This window comes from Narcine bancroftii, chromosome 4 (assembly GCF_036971445.1).
Source record: "Narcine bancroftii isolate sNarBan1 chromosome 4, sNarBan1.hap1, whole genome shotgun sequence".
NCBI classification, from domain to species: Eukaryota; Metazoa; Chordata; class Chondrichthyes; order Torpediniformes; family Narcinidae; genus Narcine; species Narcine bancroftii.
The window spans coordinates 240,914,658-240,935,114 of NC_091472.1; the positions used below are offsets into that span (position 1 = coordinate 240,914,658).

The 20,457-nt window shown below is 38.4% G+C and overlaps 1 protein-coding gene across 4 annotated transcripts in view; it reads left to right on the forward strand.

The window, feature by feature from the left end:
* Positions 1-20,457, forward strand: part of LOC138761771 (diacylglycerol kinase beta) — a 618,073-nt gene that overhangs the window by 507,083 nt on the left and 90,533 nt on the right. For all 4 annotated transcript variants that reach the window (XM_069934480.1, XM_069934482.1, XM_069934484.1 and 1 more), the window contains one exon: positions 8,419-8,509. In XM_069934480.1, the coding sequence (XP_069790581.1) occupies positions 8,419-8,509 (91 nt within the window). The remainder of the gene's footprint in view (positions 1-8,418; positions 8,510-20,457) is intronic.

Genomic DNA, 20,457 nt, shown 5'->3' on the forward strand with positions numbered 1-20,457 from the left:
TTGCTTCCTAATTTATCTTTCAAGTAGGATCTCAGTTGGTAATATGCCAGCGCTGTATCTCCCGTTATATTGTACTTATCTCTCATTTGTTCAAAGGATAAGAATCTACTTCCTGAAAAACAATTTTCTATTCTTTTAATCCCTTTTTTTTCCCATTTTCTAAAGGCAAGGTTGTCTATTGTAAAAGGGAGTAGCTTATTTTGCGTCAATATTAGTTTTGGTATTTGGTAATTTATTTTATTTCTTTCTACATGAATCTTCTTCCATATATTGAGGAGATGGTGTAATACTGGAGAAGTTCTATGTTGTACCAATTTTTCGTCCCATTTATATAATATGTGTTCAGGTATCTTTTCCCCTATTTTATCTAATTCTAGTCTCGTCCAGTCTGGTTTTTCCCTTGTTTGATAAAAATCTGATAGGTACCTTAATTGTGCGGCTCTATAATAATTTTTGAAGTTTGGCAATTGTAAGCCTCCTTGTTTATACCATTCTGTTAATTTGTCTAGTGCTATCCTCGGTTTCCCCCCTCTCCATAAAAATCTCCTTATTATTTTCTTTAACTCTTTGAAGAATTTTTCTGTCAGTTGTATTGGCAATGCCTGAAATAAGTATAGTATCCTTGGAAAAATGTTCATTTTAATACAGTTTATCCTTCCTATCAGTGTTAGTGGTAGCTCTTTCCAATGCTCTAAATCGTCCTGTAATTTTTTCATTAGTGGATTGTAATTGAGTTTATATAATTGGCCTAGATTTTTGTTTATTTGCACACCTAGGTATCTTATTGCCTGCGTTTGCCATCTGAATGGGGATTCCTCCTTAAATTTTGAGAAATCCGCGTTATTCATAGGCATTGCTTCACTTTTATTTACGTTTATCTTGTATCCCGACACTTCTCCATATTCCTTCAATTTCTTATATAGTTCTTTTATTGATAGTTCTGGTTCTGTTAAGTACACTATCACATCATCCGCAAACAGACTGATTTTATATTCCCTGTCTTTTATTTTTATTCCTTTTATATTATTATCTCTTCTTATCGATTCTGCTAGTGGTTCTATAGCTAGCGCAAACAATAATGGTGATAGTGGGCATCCCTGCCGCGTTGACCTGCTTAAGTTAAATTGCTTTGATACATGTCCATTTACTGTCACTTTCGCTAACGGTCCCTTATATAATGCTTTAATCCAATTAATATACTTCTCCGGTAAACTGAATTTTTGCAATACTTTGAACAAGTAATTCCATTCTACTCTGTCGAAGGCCTTCTCTGCGTCTAAAGCAACTGCTACTGCCGGTGCTTTATTTCCTTCTACTGCATGAATTAAGTTAATAAATTTACAAATATTGTCTGTTGTGCGTCTTTTTTTGATAAATCCAGTTTGGTCTAAATTTACCATTTTCGGTACCTGTTCTGCTAATCTGTTCGCTAATAGTTTAGCTATTATCTTATAATCTGTGTTTAGCAGAGATATTGGTCTATATGACGCTGGTGAGAGTGGATCTTTCCCTTGTTTTAGTATCACTGTAATTATTGCTGTTTTACATGAATCTGGTAAGTTTTGTGTCTCATCAATCTGGTTGATTACATCCAGGAGGGGCGGTATTATTAGGTCTTTAAATGTTTTGTAGAATTCTATTGGGAGTCCATCCTCTCCTGGTGTCTTATTATTTGGTAAATTTTTTATTATCTCTTGTATTTCTACTGTTCCAAATGGTTCTGTTAATTTATTTTGTTCCTCTATTTGTAGTTTTGGTAGTTCAATTTTAGTCAAAAATTCATCTATTTTCCCTTCTTTCCCTTCGTTTTCGGTTCGGTATAATTGTTCATAGAATTCTCTGAAGTTTTCCTTAATTTCTTTTGGATTATATGTAATTTGTTTGTCTTTTTTCCTTGTTGCCAATACCATTTTCTTAGTTTGCTCTGTCTTAAGCTGCCATGCTAGGATTTTGTGTGTTTTTTCCCCTAGTTCATAATATTTCTGTTTTGTCTTCATTATATTCTTCTCCACCTTATATGTTTGTAATGTTTCATATTTTATTTTTTTATCCGCCAATTCTCTTCTTTTGGTTGTATCTTCCTTTATTGCTAATTTTTTTTCTATGTTTATTATTTCCCTTTCCAACTGCTCTGTTTCCTGATTATAGTCCTTCTTCATCTTGGTTGCATAACTTATTATTTGCCCTCTAATGAATGCTTTCATTGCGTCCCATAGTATAAACTTATCTTCCACTGATTCCGTATTTACTTCAAAGTACATTTTTAATTGTTTTTCAATAAATTCTCTAAAATCCTGTCTTTTAAGTAGCATGGGGTTTAATCTCCATCTATACATTCTTGGAGGGATGTCTTCTAGCTCTATTGCCAATAACAGGGGTGAGTGGTCCGATAATAGTCTAGCTTTATATTCCGTTTTCCTAACTCTCCCTTGTATGTGGGCTGATAACAGGAATAGGTCTATCCTTGAGTATGTTTTATGTCTAGTCGAGTAGTATGAGTATTCCTTTTCTTTTGGGTTTTGTTTCCTCCATATGTCCACAAGTTTCATTTCTTGCATTGATTTAATTATAAATTTGGTTACTTTGTTCTTCCTGTTAATTTTTTTCCCCGTTTTATCCATATTTGGATCCAAATTCAGATTGAAATCCCCTCCTATTAGTATGTTCCCTTGCGTATTAGCTACCTTCAAAAAGATATCTTGCATAAACTTTTGATCTTCTTCGTTAGGTGAATATATATTAAGTAGATTCCAAAGCTCTGAATATATCTGACATTTTATCATAACATATCTCCCTGCTGGATCTATTATTTCCTCTTCTATTTTAAATGGCACATTTTTGCTAATTAATATAGCCACTCCTCTTGCTTTTGAATTATACGATGCTGCTGTTACATGTCCTACCCAATCTCTCTTTAATTTCTTGTGCTCCAATTCAGTTAAATGTGTTTCTTGGACAAATGCTATATCTATTTTTTCCTTTTTCAGTAAATTTAGTAGTTTCTTCCTTTTAATTTGGTTATGTATTCCATTAATATTTAGAGTCATATAGTTCAGCGTAGCCATTTTATATTTTGTTTATCTTCTCTTTCCGTTTTTCCATCATTACCTTTCCTCCTTTTCCATTTCTGTTTTCTTATTTTCAACTCTTTACCAGACAACATTCCTACAACATCCAACATTTTCCTTATTCTCCTATTTCTATCTTCTTTATTCCCAATCTCCCCTTCCCCTCCTGAGTTGCCCTTTATCCCTTGTCGGACAACCACATCTCCCCTCTCCATTTGGATTTGCGAATCCACTCGCAAGCGTCAACTGATTTTGCAGTGACCGCTCTTTTCCCCCCACCCAGCCCCCCCCAGAAAAGATTTCGTTTTTTATATGTCACAAAGGTCACTCTTTTAGTTCCCTCCTTATTCTCTCTATTCCATTACCTTCCCTTATTAATTCTTGTCTATACTCTCTATGTTTTCCTCTAATTACAGATACTTTCACATATGCCCATTGTCTCTATTCACTCTTATACCTCTTTACCCGCATACATATCAATCGTGGTCATTTTTACCCTCCTTACCCGTCTTCATCCCTCAGTCTATTTTTGTCTTTACCCACATACATATCAATCGTGATAATTTTTGCTCTCATTACCCGTCTTCATCCCTCAGTCTATTTTTGTAATTGTTCTGCAAATTTTCGTGCTTCTTCTGGATCCGAGAATAGTCTGTTTTGTTGTCCTGGAATAAATATTTTCAATACCGCAGGATGCTTCAGTGTAAATTTATATCCTTTCTTCCATAAAATCGCTTTTGCTGCATTGAACTCTTTTCTCTTCTTTAGGAGTTCAAAGCTTATATCTGGATAAATGAAGATTTTTTGCCCTTTATACTCCAGTGGTTTGTTGCCCTCTCTTACTTTTTCCATTGTCTTCTCCAGTACCTTTTCTCTTGTAGTATATCTTAGGAATTTTACTACAATAGATCTTGGTTTTTGTTGTGGTTGTGGTTTAGGGGCCAATGCTCTATGTGCCCTTTCTATTTCCATTTCTTGCTGTAGTTCTGGACATCCTAGGGCCTTAGGGATCCATTCTTTTATAAACTCCCTCATATTCTTGCCTTCTACATCTTCCTTAAGGCCCACTATCTTTATGTTATTTCTTCTGTTATAATTTTCCATTATATCTATTTTTTGGGCTAGTAATTCTTGTGTCTCTTTAGTTTTTTTATTAGATTCCTCCAATTTCTTTTTTAATTCTTCTACCTCCATTTCTGCTGCTATTGCCCGTTCTTCCATCTTGTCCATTTTTTTCCCCATTTCTGTTAAGGTCATATCCATTTTATTTATTTTCTTTTCTGTGTTGTTTATTCTTCTTCTTAAATCATTGAATTCCTGTGTTTGCCATTCTTTAAATGACTCCATGTATCCTCTAACAAGAGCAAGTACCTCCTTTACCTTGCCTTTCTTTTCTTCTTCTATTTCCCTGTACTCTTCCTCTTCCTCTTCTTCTTCCTCTAGGTTGACCATCTGTTGTTTCTTTGCTGCCCTTTCCTCCTCTTCTTTCTTGTTTCCATTGTCTTCTGTGGTCTCTTCTTGCTGCAGGTGTTCTGCAGCTGTCGTTGCCGGCTGTGGAGATCGACTCCCCAGCTGGTCCCCCCTCCCGTCGGTGTGTTTCTTTTCATGCGCATCGCGCATGCGCGAGGAGTCGCGCATGCGCGGTTGCGCACTTTTACTCGGCTCTGTGAGCCATTGTTGTAGTTCTCTTTCTACCGACCTGAGGTAGTGGGGTCTTCTCTCCACAGCGGGCCTCTTCGGACAGGTAAGGCCTTCACCTTTTTCCTCCGTTGTCTTCTCTTCCTCTCTTCTTTCCGTTGATTTTGATTTTTCTCCTTTTGTCTCCATCTTCTTTCCACCTTTATATTCACTTTTCTTTAACTTGTATTTCTGTGCCTTTGTATTTTCTCTTGTTTTTCCCGACTTTTCTGGAGAGGGCTGGAGTTCACCGTCCGGCCACTACTCCATCACGTGACTCCTCTATTGGTTTGTTTTCTTGATGCACAATGGCTGTCTAAAAAAAGTTGACATTCTTTCTTCTATATATTTTGTTTACTTTTGTTATACTTCATACATTTAAAATCAGAGACATCAGTGGCCCCAGTGAGGGCTGTTTGGCTGATTAAGCACCTGTTCTCCGAATATTGATATGAGCTCAATATGCCCCAGGTGAAAGGAAAAACTGGCTGCGGTCCCAGTGAGTACTTGTCAAATGCTCCTTCATGGACATAAAATCTTACTGGGTAGACTTGAAGTTGGAATCCCACATTACAGAAGCAGACTATCTACTCTATTTTGCAGCCCTTGGTTTGTAATATCTGTATTGGCAATTTTAGTGCTTACCCAGGTGCTTCCTAAATGTTGTGAGAGTCTCTGCCTCTCTTTCAAACAATACGTTATAGATTCCAATTACCCCTGAGTTACACCAATCCACTCTAAATCTTTGAACCATGAGCCAGAACTTGTATCCTCCAATTGTACAAGCCTCTACTATGTGGAAGAGATTCTACGATCTACCCTGTTTACCCCCCTCAGACTTAATCTACCTCCAAAGAGAAAACAATGTATCTTGTTTTTCCTCACAAGTGCTTCATTCCAGGCAGCATCAAGGTGTATCTCCCCTGCACCCTCTCCAAGCTCATCACATCTTTCCTACACAGTAGTAAAGCATGAAAGTCTGCAGACACCATGGTTGAGAAACCCAGCATGTCAGACAGTGTACTTGATGTAGCAAAGATAAAAAATACATAACAAACATTTCAGGGTTGAGTAAAATGTCGGCAGGCACCTGAACGTAATGTGGGGGGGAGGGGCAGAGAGAGGCGCATAGTCCCACAAGTGGAGGAGGGAGGGCGTACTAGAAACAAGTGAGTGGGGATGGCTCTGTGAATGGAGAGGGAAGGGATGGAGAGGTGGAGGAAAAAAGAGGGATGGGGGAGAGCAGGGGAGTGGGTGAGTAGAATCTGGAGGTCAACATTGCTGCCATCCTGTTGGAAAGTGCCCAGACGGAATATTAGGTGTTGCTCCTCCAATTTGCAGGAAGCCTTGGTTTGACAGTATATGAGGCTATGGATAGACATATCAGCACAGGAGTGTGGCACAGAATTGAAGTGGTTGGTCACTGCGAGATCCAATTCATTGATACATCTGTGCTAAGGTGCTCAGGGAAGCGATCTCCCCATCTACACGTTCAAAATTCCAGTCCTGATAACTGGTCCCAGAGGCTGATCACCAGCAGCCTGTGACCTGGTATGTCTTTTGATCGCTGCTGTGGTCTACTACCCTCTCTCAGGCTTCTACCTCTCAGCATGGAGAAGTGGTCTGGGTGCCCTGGGCCCACTGCTACTCTGGAAACTGCAATATCAATGTCTGGACTGCCTAGTGTGGGCGCCACTATCTTGGGCACAGACCTCAGTGGACATTGATGTAAAAAAAACCCTTATTACATGTGAGGGAAAAAAAATCCCATAGCAGTTTTACCAAACAATATTGAAGCAATTGTCCTTCCATTGCTTTTTTACCAGATCAGCTAATGCACACGGTTAACATATGAAGCCATTGTGCCAATTTTCCATAATTTCTCTACTCTTGGCCTCCATTTAAATAGTTTCCAGCAGTGTACAGCCCTTTGAAAAGTTTATGGATTCATAGCCTCTTCCCAGATATCTTCAAACCTGATCAGTAGCTTGCAGACACTCTACAGTCCAAAGTAACTCCATCATTTTTAAGCAAATTAACTTAATCCCACTCCAAAACTCTCATACTTTAATTTGGCATTCTCTCACATTGTTTTCTTCCTATCTTCTATTTATATATTTCTTGTGTACTCTGCTCATGTCAGTTGAAATCAATCCACAGACATTTTGCCATATTTCCCATCTCACCCATCCACATAAGGGCCCAAGACTAAATTTGTCTTGCTACAATACCTTCCTGGTTTCCTCAGATTTAAAGTTTTAATACTTTTGTTTAAATCCCATGCGGTCCTTACCTCAACTTTGTCTCTACAACTTAACCCAGCAACACTTGCTCTCTCTCTAACTTTGCCATCTCATGTATCTCCTTCCTTTATTTCATTTACACCAAACTAAAATGTGGATCCAGGAGGTTAGAAAGCAGAGACACAGCACTGCTCCAAAGAGATAAACCGCCCGCACCTAATACCAGCAGCTCCGTACAGGCTTTAAATGGCCTGTTAAAAGAGCAATTGCCGTTTGTAAAATCCTCCAATCATGAGGTCTGAGCCCAAGGTGGTGGCGCCTGTGCTCAGCTGCAGCCACGATGGGCTGCAGACTCCAGGGAGCAGTGGAATGATGCAGGGCACAGAAACAGGGAGAAGGAGAAGCAGAGGGGACCACCCTACAGCGCAGTGACCACAGCGCCGACAAGCAAGGGGCTCAATGACTGAGAGATCCACGCAGGGTTTGTACGACATGGTTGGGGGATCCTCACTGGCTGCTGGAGACTGGCTCATGGGAACCAGATATTGCAGCCGGGATTCGAGAGGGTGCAGAGGGCAAGAAGGGCTCCCAAAGGGGCGCTGATTGTGTCAGAGGTTTGGATCTGGAGCTTGTGTTGGTGATGATTTCAACTGGAGTCTGTGCAACTGCAGAGGCTTCAGGAGTTTTGGAAGTGAATCAACATACACTCAGTATCTGTGGCTCCGGACTTATGGCAACTCTTTCTTTTCCTTACGGCAGGCAAAAGTTCATGTTATGTTTTATGTATTATTGTGTGACAATATAAGGAACCTTGAACAATGTCTTCAGCCTGGCTGCTGTAATCTGGAACACTTTTTATCAAAGTATCCATCAAAGTGTTAATCAAACCTCCTTACCACCTTTCTTTGGCTCAACAGAATGAGGTGTTGTGGCATGTTAATTTTACAGTGTTGCCACAATATAATGAATAAGTTGTTGTTTAAAAACTCACTGCATTTTCCAAAGTTAATTTTTGAACCTGTAACGTTACAAATATAACCTTGTTTTCCTTTCTTTTGTAAGATTAAAGTATAACGAGGGGCAGAAATGTAATTCCTTTCTCGGGGTAGTCTCTAGGTTAGTGCTAGCTGCACTGTGAGGCGGAGCCCATGTTGCATTTTAAGCAAGATAAGGCCACCAGTAATTATTGTTCTGTATCACAAATGATAACTCACCACCTTTGACTGCTTTTCAGTTTGGTGAGCCATCATTGGAGAAGATTATTGGGGAAAGTGTTTGCAACTGTGGATTCTCTCCTACCTGGATTCCTTTTGACAATATGTTAACAGCAATCTGTGTTACAATCCTAAAAATAAATTCCACAAGTAAAGACTTTTGACATGGGTTGTGTTGGCATATTGTAATAGTTTACCTCTTTATATTCTTTTCAGAATGAAGAACAAACTATGGTATTTTGAATTTGGAACGACAGAGACATTTTCTGCTACTTGCAAAAAGTTAAATGAATTTGTAGAAGTTGAGGTGGGTATCTCATTTTCCTTTTTATCAGAATTCATAACCATTAATAAAGTGAAAAATAAAATGTTAAATCAAATAAAGGCAGAAATCACTGAACAATTGCTTTAAAGTTGTTCAGCTACTAGAACAGAAAGTCAGGTCAAAGTATTATTTGTAAACCCTTTGAACTTTTCTCAAGAATGTCTTGTGCTTGGATCATTAGTGTCTCTTAGAAATATTGATGGACACACACTCCTGTACCAAGAATCTTTAAAAATTGGAAAACAGTTACAAGGAACTGCAGGTAAATGAATAATGTCTACCACATACTACTCAGTCTAGATTCTAAATTTGAGCTGAATGAAACCCCTTGCAAAAGATGCTTAAGATGTGATTTACTGACAGATCAAATTATTAATAACATTTCCAAAAAATTACTTCCAGTTTCCTTGAATTTGAAACCATATTTCACCCGACCCCATCTTTAGTGCATACCATCTGGTCAGAGAATGAATATCGTCAGCTGTTCATAAAAAAAACCATTGTGTTCTCTCTAAATATTTGCTCCAGGGATGCTGTGAATGGCTGTATTACTGGAAGTATGCTAATTAGACCCAAAAAAATAAATAATTATTTAACATCCTGCTCAACACATGGCCAACTCATTATTACTTTACAGTACATAGTATTCTTGAGCCATAATTTGGTAAAAGATTGCAGAGGATATCTTCATTTTGTTAATTAAACTGATCAGCCTGACCATCAATTTTTATAAAGCAATCTGTAGATTATTTCAAGGAGCTTTGATGATGCCATTTGCAGGTCATTGCTTCACACATTAGTACAAGTTGTTTCCGGCAGTAAATTCATGTTTTCAAGAACTAATGCTGACGCCACAACAACTTGTAACAGATATCAAGAGTTGGTGCTTGCTCTTTTCCAAGAAAATGTCACAAGCCTCAGAACAGTAGCTAGAAGTGATTTTCCAGAGCTGGAATGTTTAGACTGGGGAGTCCCATTTCCCCTGTCAGCTTTGCATAAATATTTAGTTAAAGGCTTCACTTAGAAAACATGGCAAAGACATTTCAACTAATTGGCTTGAATTGAAGAAATGTCACAAATGAAAGAAGTTGAAAAGAAAATAAATGACCTATGGTTCTCTCATCCCTGATCTGCCGTTTATTTGAATTTACAAATAAGATTCAGGATTCAAGATTCCTTTATTGACATGTAATAAAACAGTGTAATATTACACAAAACTTGCTTTAATCTACGATAAGGCAGACAGGTTCACCATTATCATAAATTGCCAGGCACCTGTTACAGTCACAGAAAGAGTGTCCATGATTTTGCATCCGTCACAATGGATCTCAAGAACAGCATTGTGTATCTGGATATTTTTATTAGGAGGATGCAAAATATTACAATGGGACAGTTTTACCTGAAGGAGAAGAAAGTCCTTGACCTCCTGTTCAGGTTTGTCAAAACTGAGGCATTATTTTCAAGTCTTGTTTCAAATTAACCTCAGCCCTCAGTGGCCAATGGCAGGAGGGTGCAAAAGAATCAGCTAGATGTATCCTCTGCTTAACGCAACTCTGCTGGAAGCAATATCTGAGATCAAATGAGAGCAAAGACTAGCTTGTTTCCTAGTCTCACATCCACTTTAATCAAATAAGCTCTCTGTGGGACTAAAATATGACAAGAATGCTGAATTTGTACAGGTCCTCTAAAGGATCAGAAATTATACTCGTAGATGAGATGTGGAGGTGAAGAATGGCAGACAAACAGGAAAGCAAAAAATTCTTATATTAACCAAACAACTTTGTTCTTGTCAACCCAATCTCTTCAATTCTATCTGAAGTTTGCCATGATGTTCCCAAACTGCTTTTGGAGCTTTGCCATCAACCTAGTGCCAGGTCTAAGGACTTTTCAGAATTCGGGAGGATCATGCAATAGGAGGGGGAAGGCCAAGTTTTCATGGTCCATGTGGATAAAGATGTCAGTTCTGCTAAGAAGTATGAACAAATCGAACCCAAATTAAAAATCAAAACACAAAAGCAATAATCTCTGAATTACTATCTGGATCACCTGCAAATTGACATAAGGACATCAAGGTTAAATGGTTGAATGTACAGTTCAGAAGTTGAAATTGCTTAAAGTTCATGGAGGACTAACATCAGAACTGGGAAAATAATGAATCTATTCCATCAACATGGCCTTCACTTGAATCAGAGAAGAAACAACCTTCTCATAATTCATATAGTTTGGACTCCAGATATGGTTTTAGCTGGAAAAGTTTATCGGTAAGAAAAGAACGAGGGCAGAGGGGGTTTTGGTGAGAGGAAATTTAGAAAGGAAAAGAACAAAGTAAAAGCTTCAAGTAGTAACATGGTCATCGTAATCATAATCGTATGTCATGAAGGAATAGAGCATATAAACATAACTATACCTCCAGGGAGAGTCAGACAGGTGTAAAAAGATAACATTCAAGACTCTTTATTGTAAACAGCTTTAGTAACAAGATGAATGAATTAATGACATAAAAGGAAATAAGCATGATTGATCCAAAAGCTATTGCAGAAACAAGGTTACAATGTTACCATAGTTGGGAATTAACTATTCCAAGATTATGTTTAGAAGAAAGAAGCAGAATGTAAATGGATAATGGGTGAACATAATATCAAGGATAGGATAAATGCAGGAGAGAGAGAGAGAGAGAGAGAGGATTTATTTCAGAAAATCAAGTAGTCGTATTGGGTTGGCTTTAATCTGCATACTGTCAGGTTAGTAATACCTTAGAGAATATATTCGTAGAGTATGTAGGATATCGTTTTATTTATCAGCATCTTCAGGATTATTGAGGACAGTTTATTTTAGATCTGCTGTACAATAGGAAGGTCAGTTAACAATTTGGTGGTTAAGGGACCTTTAGGAAAAAATAATATCATTAAAGAAATTAATAGTTCAACCTGAAGCCACGGGATTATAAAAGCACAGCACGTATGTGAGATGTGAGTTGACTGTGGTAGTTTGGGAAACTGAAAGGTGTGACATAGAACAAGGTCAACATTGGCAACAAATATATATCCCTTTAAGGCGCATAAGGCCAACAGGAAAAGTGATCCAGTTTGGTGAACAAAAAAGCATTAGTTCGAAGAAAAAGTCAATATTATCAAAAAAAGCAATAAATCTGAGGATTTGGGAATTTTCAAAACTCACTGAAAATGTACTTAGATGAAGACCACCCATTTATTATCAAATGTAAAATAGTTTAGTATAAAGGCCATAAAATAGATTGTAAAGTAGAAATGTAAAATGAAAGGATTTGGTAAAGTTAATATGGCATCTTGCAGATTAAGACAAAATATATTATGTTGGAGAATATGTTGGACTCAATTTTGACAGTATAAGAAAAAATTGGATATGAAAATGGATGGGAAGGTTATGGAGAGAGGTGGTCCAAGTGCACATCAAAGGGACAAGACAGAATAATAGTTCAGCACAAACTGGATGGGCCAAAGGCCCTGTTTCTGTACTGTTGTTTCTTTGGTTCTAATGAGGGAAGGACTGAGAAATTAAACAATTATTTTGTGTTTGTCTTCCCAGAAGACAAGAAACTATACAGAAATAGTGAAGGACTATAGATCTAGAGTGCCTGAGGTGGGCCAAATGATCTACTCATATTAAAAAAAAATGAAAAATAAAGTAAATTCACATGTTAAAAATTGGAGAAATTAAAGAAAATGAAAGCAATAAATCCTCACAGCCTGATGATCTGCTTCCGAGGAGGATTTAAAGAGTGGATAAACAGGTGGTCATCTTCTAAAGTTCCATTGGTTCGAGAGTAGTATATTTAATCTTGGTATTTAAGATGGAAAGAGGAAAAGAAAGACCCCTTAATGTCAGGGAATTGCTAGAATCTGTTATTCAGGAAATGATGAAGAGAATTTAGAAAATATTAATAGGATTGGGAAATTAACATGGAATAATGAAAGGGAAATCATGTTTGACAAAATTGTTTAGCAATTTATGAGGTGGTGACTTGCAGAATAGATGAAAGGGAACCAGTGAATGTTTACTTTGACTTTCAGAAAGCCTTTGACAAGGGCCGTGAACAAGATTATTAAAGCAGATAGGTGCCATTGTAATCTGGCACAGATTGAGGATTAGTTAATGGACAGAAAAGAGTGGGAATTGATTGGTAATTTTATGGGTGGGATGCAGTGACGACAGGGGTGTTATGGGATTGTTGCCAGATCCTGAACTGTTCACAATTTATTATAATAATTATCAGTGATTTGGATGAGTTAAAGTGTAACATGTTCAATATATTGATGATTATGAAACTGGGTGGCAATTTGGGGTGTGCAGAGGATGCTGAAAGGCACCTGGGGGTGTAGTCAGGCCAAATGAATAAACAAAAGTGTGGCCAATTGTATATAATTTTTAAAAAGTGTGATGTCATCCACTTTGGTTGGAAAACAAAATTGCAAAGTCGACTTTTATAAATAATGAAAATTGAAAGCAGTGTTTGGTAGAATCTGAGAATATATAGCTGCATATATAGAGCTCAGGTCAGATGGCATCTGATATATTGTGCACGTCTGATTTACTAACCTGAAGATTGATATCCTTGTGACAGAGGGAGTTCAATGAAGGTTCGCCAAATTGATTCCTGGAATGTGGTCTTTGTCCTAAGAGATTAAACCAATGGAGTTGATCCTCAAGAGTTTGGAAGAATGAAAGCTAGTCTCATTAAACATCTAAAACTCTGACTGGGGTCTACAAGTTAGATATCAGAGTCTTCATCCCTGCTTGGGATGTCTACAACCAAAGATCATAGTCTTTTTTTAATTTTTCACACTATGAACCATATTGAACAAAATAAACATAAACCTTTCCCTCTTGAATATACACAGTGTCATTTTCTTCCCTTTTCCCCCCCTCCCTTCCCTCCTTCCTTCCCACCCCCCTCCCCACCCACTAAACGTTCAACATATACGATACATTAAACCCATTAAACAATGTCATCACACAATGAAAATGAACAAGAAAATTGTGTCATCTACTTTTACACACTGGGTCAGTTCATTTCACCTTCTTCTCCTTCTGTCATTTTAGGGGGTGGAGGTCCGCGGTAGGCCCTCTCTGTTGTGTTCCATGTACAGTTCCCAACTTTGTTCAAATAATGTGACTTTATTTTTTAAATAGTTATTTTTTCCAATGGAATACATTTATTCATTTCTATGTACCATTGCTGTACTCTCAGGCTCTCTTCTGATTTCCAAGTTGACATTATACATTTTTTTGCTACAGCTAAGGCTATCATAATAAATCTTTTTTGCGCTTCATCCATTTTGAGGCCTAATTCTTTACTTCTTATATTACTTAGAAGAAAGATCTCTGAATTAAGCAGATGTTGTGTTTCAGGTCTAATAAATTCCCACACTGTATCGCCTGCTCTTTGTGACTATTGGCTTGCAATTGGGAGTCAGGTTCGGAAACAGTGGGGGGGGGGGGGGGAGATGGAGAGACCGCATGAGACGTCTGGCTTTTGGGACTTTCCGTTCCGCACCCTGATTGGAGGAAGTGGGCCAGAGTACTCCATGGTCACGCTTTTAAAGTTACACAAGTCCAGGCTCAGCAACACAGGAGCACACAAATCCTTTAGTACATACAATCTGAACTTACAAAATTCCCTCCTTTTTACAGTTAGATATACTGTACAATACCCTGGATCATCGCAGGGTGCGAGTGTGAAGCTAGGAAAATATGATAGTCCATCGGGTACACATTTAAGTTGTACCACAGAGTCGTCGCAGAGTTTATTAAAGCTCTTAGTGGAGCCAGTTTCTATTAAGCAATCATTCAAGTGTCTGTTTATCCTCACCTCCATTGTCAAGTTATTCAATTGGTGAGGTCTTGCCTGATCCGGGTCGACCAGTGCCAGTGCTCCAGAAACTCTGTTGCTCACCATGGCAATGTCGACTTTCTCCTCTTGCCCTGCAGGCAGACAAGATGGCGTCGACCACGAGACATGGCAAGATGGCCGCCTTCCATCATGCTCCAATGGAGGGCTAGGTGGTGTTGACTTCGAGGCATGGCAAGATTGTCGCCATAGCTTCCTGTGAAGATTTACTTCATTTGGCTGGTCTCGCCACGAGGCGCAGCAAGATACTGGCAGTGAGCAGCACAGAGAAGCTGAGGCCAGCACTTCGGGACTCGGGTATGGGTCAAGCCATGATTCGGGGGTTGCATACACAGTCGCCCTCTTTGGATTCCCTTTAGCCCAGTGGACCTTCACCCAGTGCCCTCGCTTACCGCATCCTACGCACATGAAGTCCTTCGTGGGGCAAAGGGGGCTGTGCACCCTCAGTCCTGTGTGGCTGCAGCAGTCAGACTTAGGGCTGTAGGGGTCACAGGCGTCTCAATGAGCTGAATGTGGTTGTGGTTCTCTGAAAGGGCACCACATTTACCTGTGAGGTCAGCTCCCAGTTGGGCCTGTTCGAGCGCTTTCACCAGCTCCAGGGTGCTTGCCAAGTCATTCTTCCCCAACTCTAGCAGCCGCTGCCTCACGTACCTCAACCTCATTCCTGCCACGAGAGTGTACAGGATTTGTTCCTCCTCTCTCACCCAGGCCGTGGCCACTTTATAGTGGCATTTTCTGGTCATGGCCAACAGTTCTAGAACATAGTCGTCTAGCGACTGACCCAGATGCTGGCAATGTTGAGAGTTAGTGCCTTGCCATTACGTCGTTCTGAGGCCTCATGTAGTGGGCCTTCAAGTCTTCTGTGGCCAACTCGTAAGTATTACAGTCTCTGATGACAGTGAATGCCTTGGGGCTGACTCGAGAGAGAAGTGCAGATCTCAGGAAACTATCAGAGTTGAAGACATCTTGTGTGGCTGTCAGGTAGGACTGTAAGCACTCTAGCCAGTAGGCGAATTCCATCGAGGACAGAGGGTCGACTTGGAGCATGCCTGGCTTCAACGGGGCTTCCATCCTGCTTCAAAGTTAAGCTATTAAAATTGTAATGCGACTGATTGAACTCAGGGACAAGTGAGGGGTACAAACACGCTTTTAATAGCTTAGAATCAATGGCCAGAAGAGACAATCGTCCTCAGTTGAATCTGAGGTAAGGCGGAAAACCATGGTTTATATTGGGATAGGTGAGGGTAGAGGCAAGGGAGGAGCCAGCCATCGGAACAATAATTAGACATTGAATTCCAGTTCACTGCAAGGAGTGATACTTCAAGAAATGTCAGTTTCAAATTCACTTTTACAAAGGCATCTAGTGAATCTGAGCACCAGGCACCTTGTACATATTTCAGAAAAAGATTTCCAATGGAAGTCTTGACTCACCACTCCCTATGTAAGTGCATAGCCCTCAGTGCACGTCTTGATGCAAGGGATATGGGGCACATTTGTTATGATTCCCAATGCACATTGATTAACACACACACACACACACACACACACACACACACACACACACACACCCAATTTTGTACACAGTTCAAGGCCCCTCGTTGCAAGGTTAGTAGTGCAAGTAATAGAAAAGCATTTGAAAATGCAATTACTACTGCATGCTGTGTTTGATCTTTTTACAGCGTAGTGTCTTGATCCTTAACGTGAAATCTACCTAACCACACTGGCTACCTGCTCACACTGATTAATGCAGAGAACTCCCTGCATTCTGCAGTTCAGGGTACCTTTGCTGCCATGAACCTCCTTCACCAAGTCCTCCCCAATGCAGTATCATTATCACTGAATGTGACACTATTCTGTAATAATTCCCAAGGAGCTTGATGTATAACCACTCCCAGCACCTGCTTCAGACACGGTGCTGAAATTATGCTGGCAAGCTTCATCTGGAGCGGGCAACTCATGATATTGGCTGCCCTTCTGATTCTGCAGCGTTTCCAAAATGAAGTTTGCTTCCTGCACTGTGATCCTTGCACCTGTTTTCAGGAGCCTGGGAATCCTCATTTTAACTCATCTACTTTTGTTGGTTCTCTTTTCCTTAATGGCACTTTATGAAATATTGTTGATTCTTGGTGTTTTAAATTTTTCATTTGACCTCGCTTCAATGCCTTTTTTTTTAATTAAAAAAAAATTTTCACACTATGAACCATATCAATCAAAATACACACAAACATTTCCCTCTTGAATATACAGTGGCATTTTCTCCCCTTTTCCTTCCCTCCCTCCTTCCCACCCCCCTCCCTACCCACTAAACGTTCAACATATACAATACAATAAACCCATTAAATAATGTCATCACACAATGAAAATAAGCAAGAAAATTGTGTCATCTACTTTTACTCACTGGGTCAGGTCATTTTGTCTTCTCATTTTATAATTTTAGGGGGTGAGGTCCGCGGTAGGCCCTCTCTTTTGTGTTCTGTGTACGGTTCCCAAATTTGTTCAAATAATGTGACTTTATTTTTTAAATTATATGTTATTTTTTCCAATGGAATACATTTATTCATTTTCATGTACCATTGCTGTACTCTCAGGCTCTCTTCTGATTTCCAAGTTGACATTATACTTTTTTTTTTGCTACAGCTAAGGCTATCATAATAAATCTTTTTTGCGCTTCATCCAGTTTGAGGCCTAATTCTTTACATCTTATATTACTTAGAAGAAAGATCTCTGAATTTTTTATATGTTTTTTTTGTGATTTTATTTAATACCTGATCTAGTCCTTCCCAAAACTTTTCCACTTTCTCACATGCCTAAATTGCATGTTCTGTTGTTCCCGTTTCCTTCTTTCAGCGAAAACATCTATCTGATACTGTTGGGTCCCATTTATTTAACTTTTGGGGTGTGGTGTATAGCCTGTGTAACCAATTATATTGTATCATGCGTATCCTCATGTTTATTGTATTTCTCATAGTTCCGGAGCATAGCTTTTCCCATATTTAATTTTTTATCTTTATCTTTAGATCTTTTCCCCACTTTTGTTTGGATTTATAGCTTATTTCATCATTTTCTTTCTCTTGCAGCTTGATGTACATGTCTGTTATAAATATTTTTATTATCGTTGTTTCTGTAATCACATATTCAAAGCTGCTTCCTTCTGGTAATCTCAGTCTGCTTCCCAATTTATCCTTTAAGTAGGCTTTCAGTTGGTGGTACATATTTATACTTCATTTGTTCAAATGATAATAAATTATTTCCAAAAAAACAATTTTCTATTCTTTTAATTCCTTTTCTCTCCCAGTCTCTAGACCACACATGTCAAACTCAGGCCCGCGGGCCATATTTGGCCCGTGATATAATTATATTTGGCCCGCAAGATCATATCAAATATGTATTAGAGCTGGCCCGCTGGCTGCCGCGCCAGTATAGCGCATGCACAGCTAATACTACAAATCCCAGAATGCTTTGCAAATGCATTGGCGCCGGCCCATCAGCCCGTTAATCGCCCCCACCTCCTCTCTTTACTTTCATTAGCATCTGCGACCTGTCGCCCAACTCACATGTAATAAACCCCTTACGAAAAATGGCCAAACGAAAGACAGAAAACAGGACCTTTCAAGACAGGTGGGAGGCGAACTCTGACCCCAGAGTTTGATGAACTTGCATCTAAGAAGAGATGCCAAGTATCTAGTTTAGACCCAAGTGCATCAGAGTAAATCACAGTGTAGCAAGCTAAGCTTAGATTAATATTTTCTTTGGTTAACTTTGGACTGTTTATAGTTGAAAGTTTGGATTTTCATTGAAGCAAGTTGTTATTTTTTTGACTTGTTGGTTTGTGAAAAAAAATACATTTAAAAGGAGCTTAAAGGCTATAGAGAAATATTATTTATTGAATATTTTATTTCTCATTTGTTAATGCTTCTTCTGGAAAGAGTTTAATCAAAACTATTATTAAACATTTATTTTAATAAGAAAAAGTTTAACATTACATATGTTGAAAGAAGAGAAAACATGCAGATGTTGTTGAAAATCTTCAATAAATATTTAGTTTGGGCCACGACTTAGTCCTAGTTTTTAATTTTGGCCCTCTGTGAATTTGAGTTTGACACCCCTGCTCTAGAGGAAAGGTTATCTATTGTGAAAGGGATTAGTTGATTTTGCGTCAATAATAATTTTGGTAGTTGGTCATTTGTTTTTTCCTTTCTATGTGAATCTTCTTCCATATGTTGAGTAAATGGTGCAGTACTGGTGAACTTCTATATTGCACCAGTTTTTCATCCCCCCACTTATAAAGTATATGTTCTGGTACCTTCTCCCCTATTTTATCTAGCTCTATCTTGGTCCAATCTGGTTTTTCGCTTGTTTCATAAAAATCTGATAGATATCTTAATTGTGCTGCTCTATAATAATTTTTAAAGTTTGGTAACTGCAAACCACCTTGTTTGTACCATTCTGTCAATTTATCAAGCGCTATCCTCGGTTTCCCCCCTTTCCATAAGAATTTCCTTATTATTCGCTTTAGTTCTTTGAAGAATTTCTCTGTTAAGGGAATTGGTAACGATTGAAATAGGTATTGTATCCTTGGGAAGATATTCATTTTAATGCAATTTACCCTCCCTATCAATGTTAGTGGCAATTCTTTCCAATGTCCTAAGTCATCCTGTAATTTCTTCATTAATGGCTGATAATTTAATTTGTATAGGTGGCCTAAATTATTATCTAATCTAATACCTAGGTATCGGATTGCTTGTGTTTGCCATTTAAATTGTGATTCTTTTTTAAACTCTGTGTAATCCACATTATTCATTGGCATCGCTTCACTTTTATTTGCGTTGATCTTGTACCCTGATATTTCTCCATATTCCTTCAATTTCTTATGTAGTTCTTTTATTGATATTTCTGGTTCTGTTAAGTATATTATGATGTCATCTTCAAATAAACTGATTTTATATTCCTCTCCTTTATTTTTAACCCTTTTATTTTATTTTCTGTTCTTATCAGTTCTGCCAACGGTTCTATTGCTAAAGCGAACAGTGAGGGGGATAGTGGGCATCCCTGTCTAGTTGACCTACTTAATTTAAATTAGTTCGATACATATCCATTTACTGTCACCTTCACTAATGGTCCCTTATATAATGCTTTAATCCAATTAATCTATTTTTCTGATAGGTTGAACCTCTGTAATATTTTGAATAAATAATTCCATTCTACCCTGTCAAAGGCTTTATCTGCATCTAAAGCAACAGCCACTGTTGGTATCTTATTTCCTTGTGCTGCATGGATTAAGTTAATGAACTTACAGACATTGTCCGTTGTTCGTCTTTTCTTAATAAATCCAGTTTTATCTAGTTTTACTATTTTTGGTACACAGTCGGCCAATCTGTTTGCTAATAGTTTTGCTATTATCTTATAATCTGAATTAAGTAGAGCTATTGGACTTCAATACCTTTTCGAAGGAGTGTTCTTCCAGATTTGATTCAAATGCTGTGCGACAATAAAGGACTCATGTAGAAAAGCTATAGCATTCTCAGTTTGAAGTCCCACCTGCCTGTTCCAGTGACCATATTTAGCTATTTAGCAATAGCTGTGAGTTTTTAATCGGAAAGTCAACTCTTCAAATGTGCCACTTTAATGGAAAATAAATTGCATTAGATGGTCATTGCTAAATAATCAGATTGGTTGTACTGTAAAACTGAAAACTGTTAAATACAATCAAACATGACTTCCACTCTGACTGTGCTCATGTTTACAAATGAGCTCATTGTTTCCAAAACAGTGGTTTTCAACCTCATTATTCCTCATTCACATACCACCTTAATTAATCCCTTACTAACCATGATAGGTGCTCTGTGGTTAGTAAGGGATTACTTAAAGTGGTATGTGAATGGGAAAAGTTGAGAACCACTGTTCAAAAAAGGTCTAATTACATGTGCTTAGTGTTTGTTGCTCAGGAGGTTTTATATAACAAATAGCTGCTAAAATACAATTTCAGAAAATAATGTCTTCAAGGGTCTTCATGAAGTTTGTTTAACCATTGACATCCATTCCT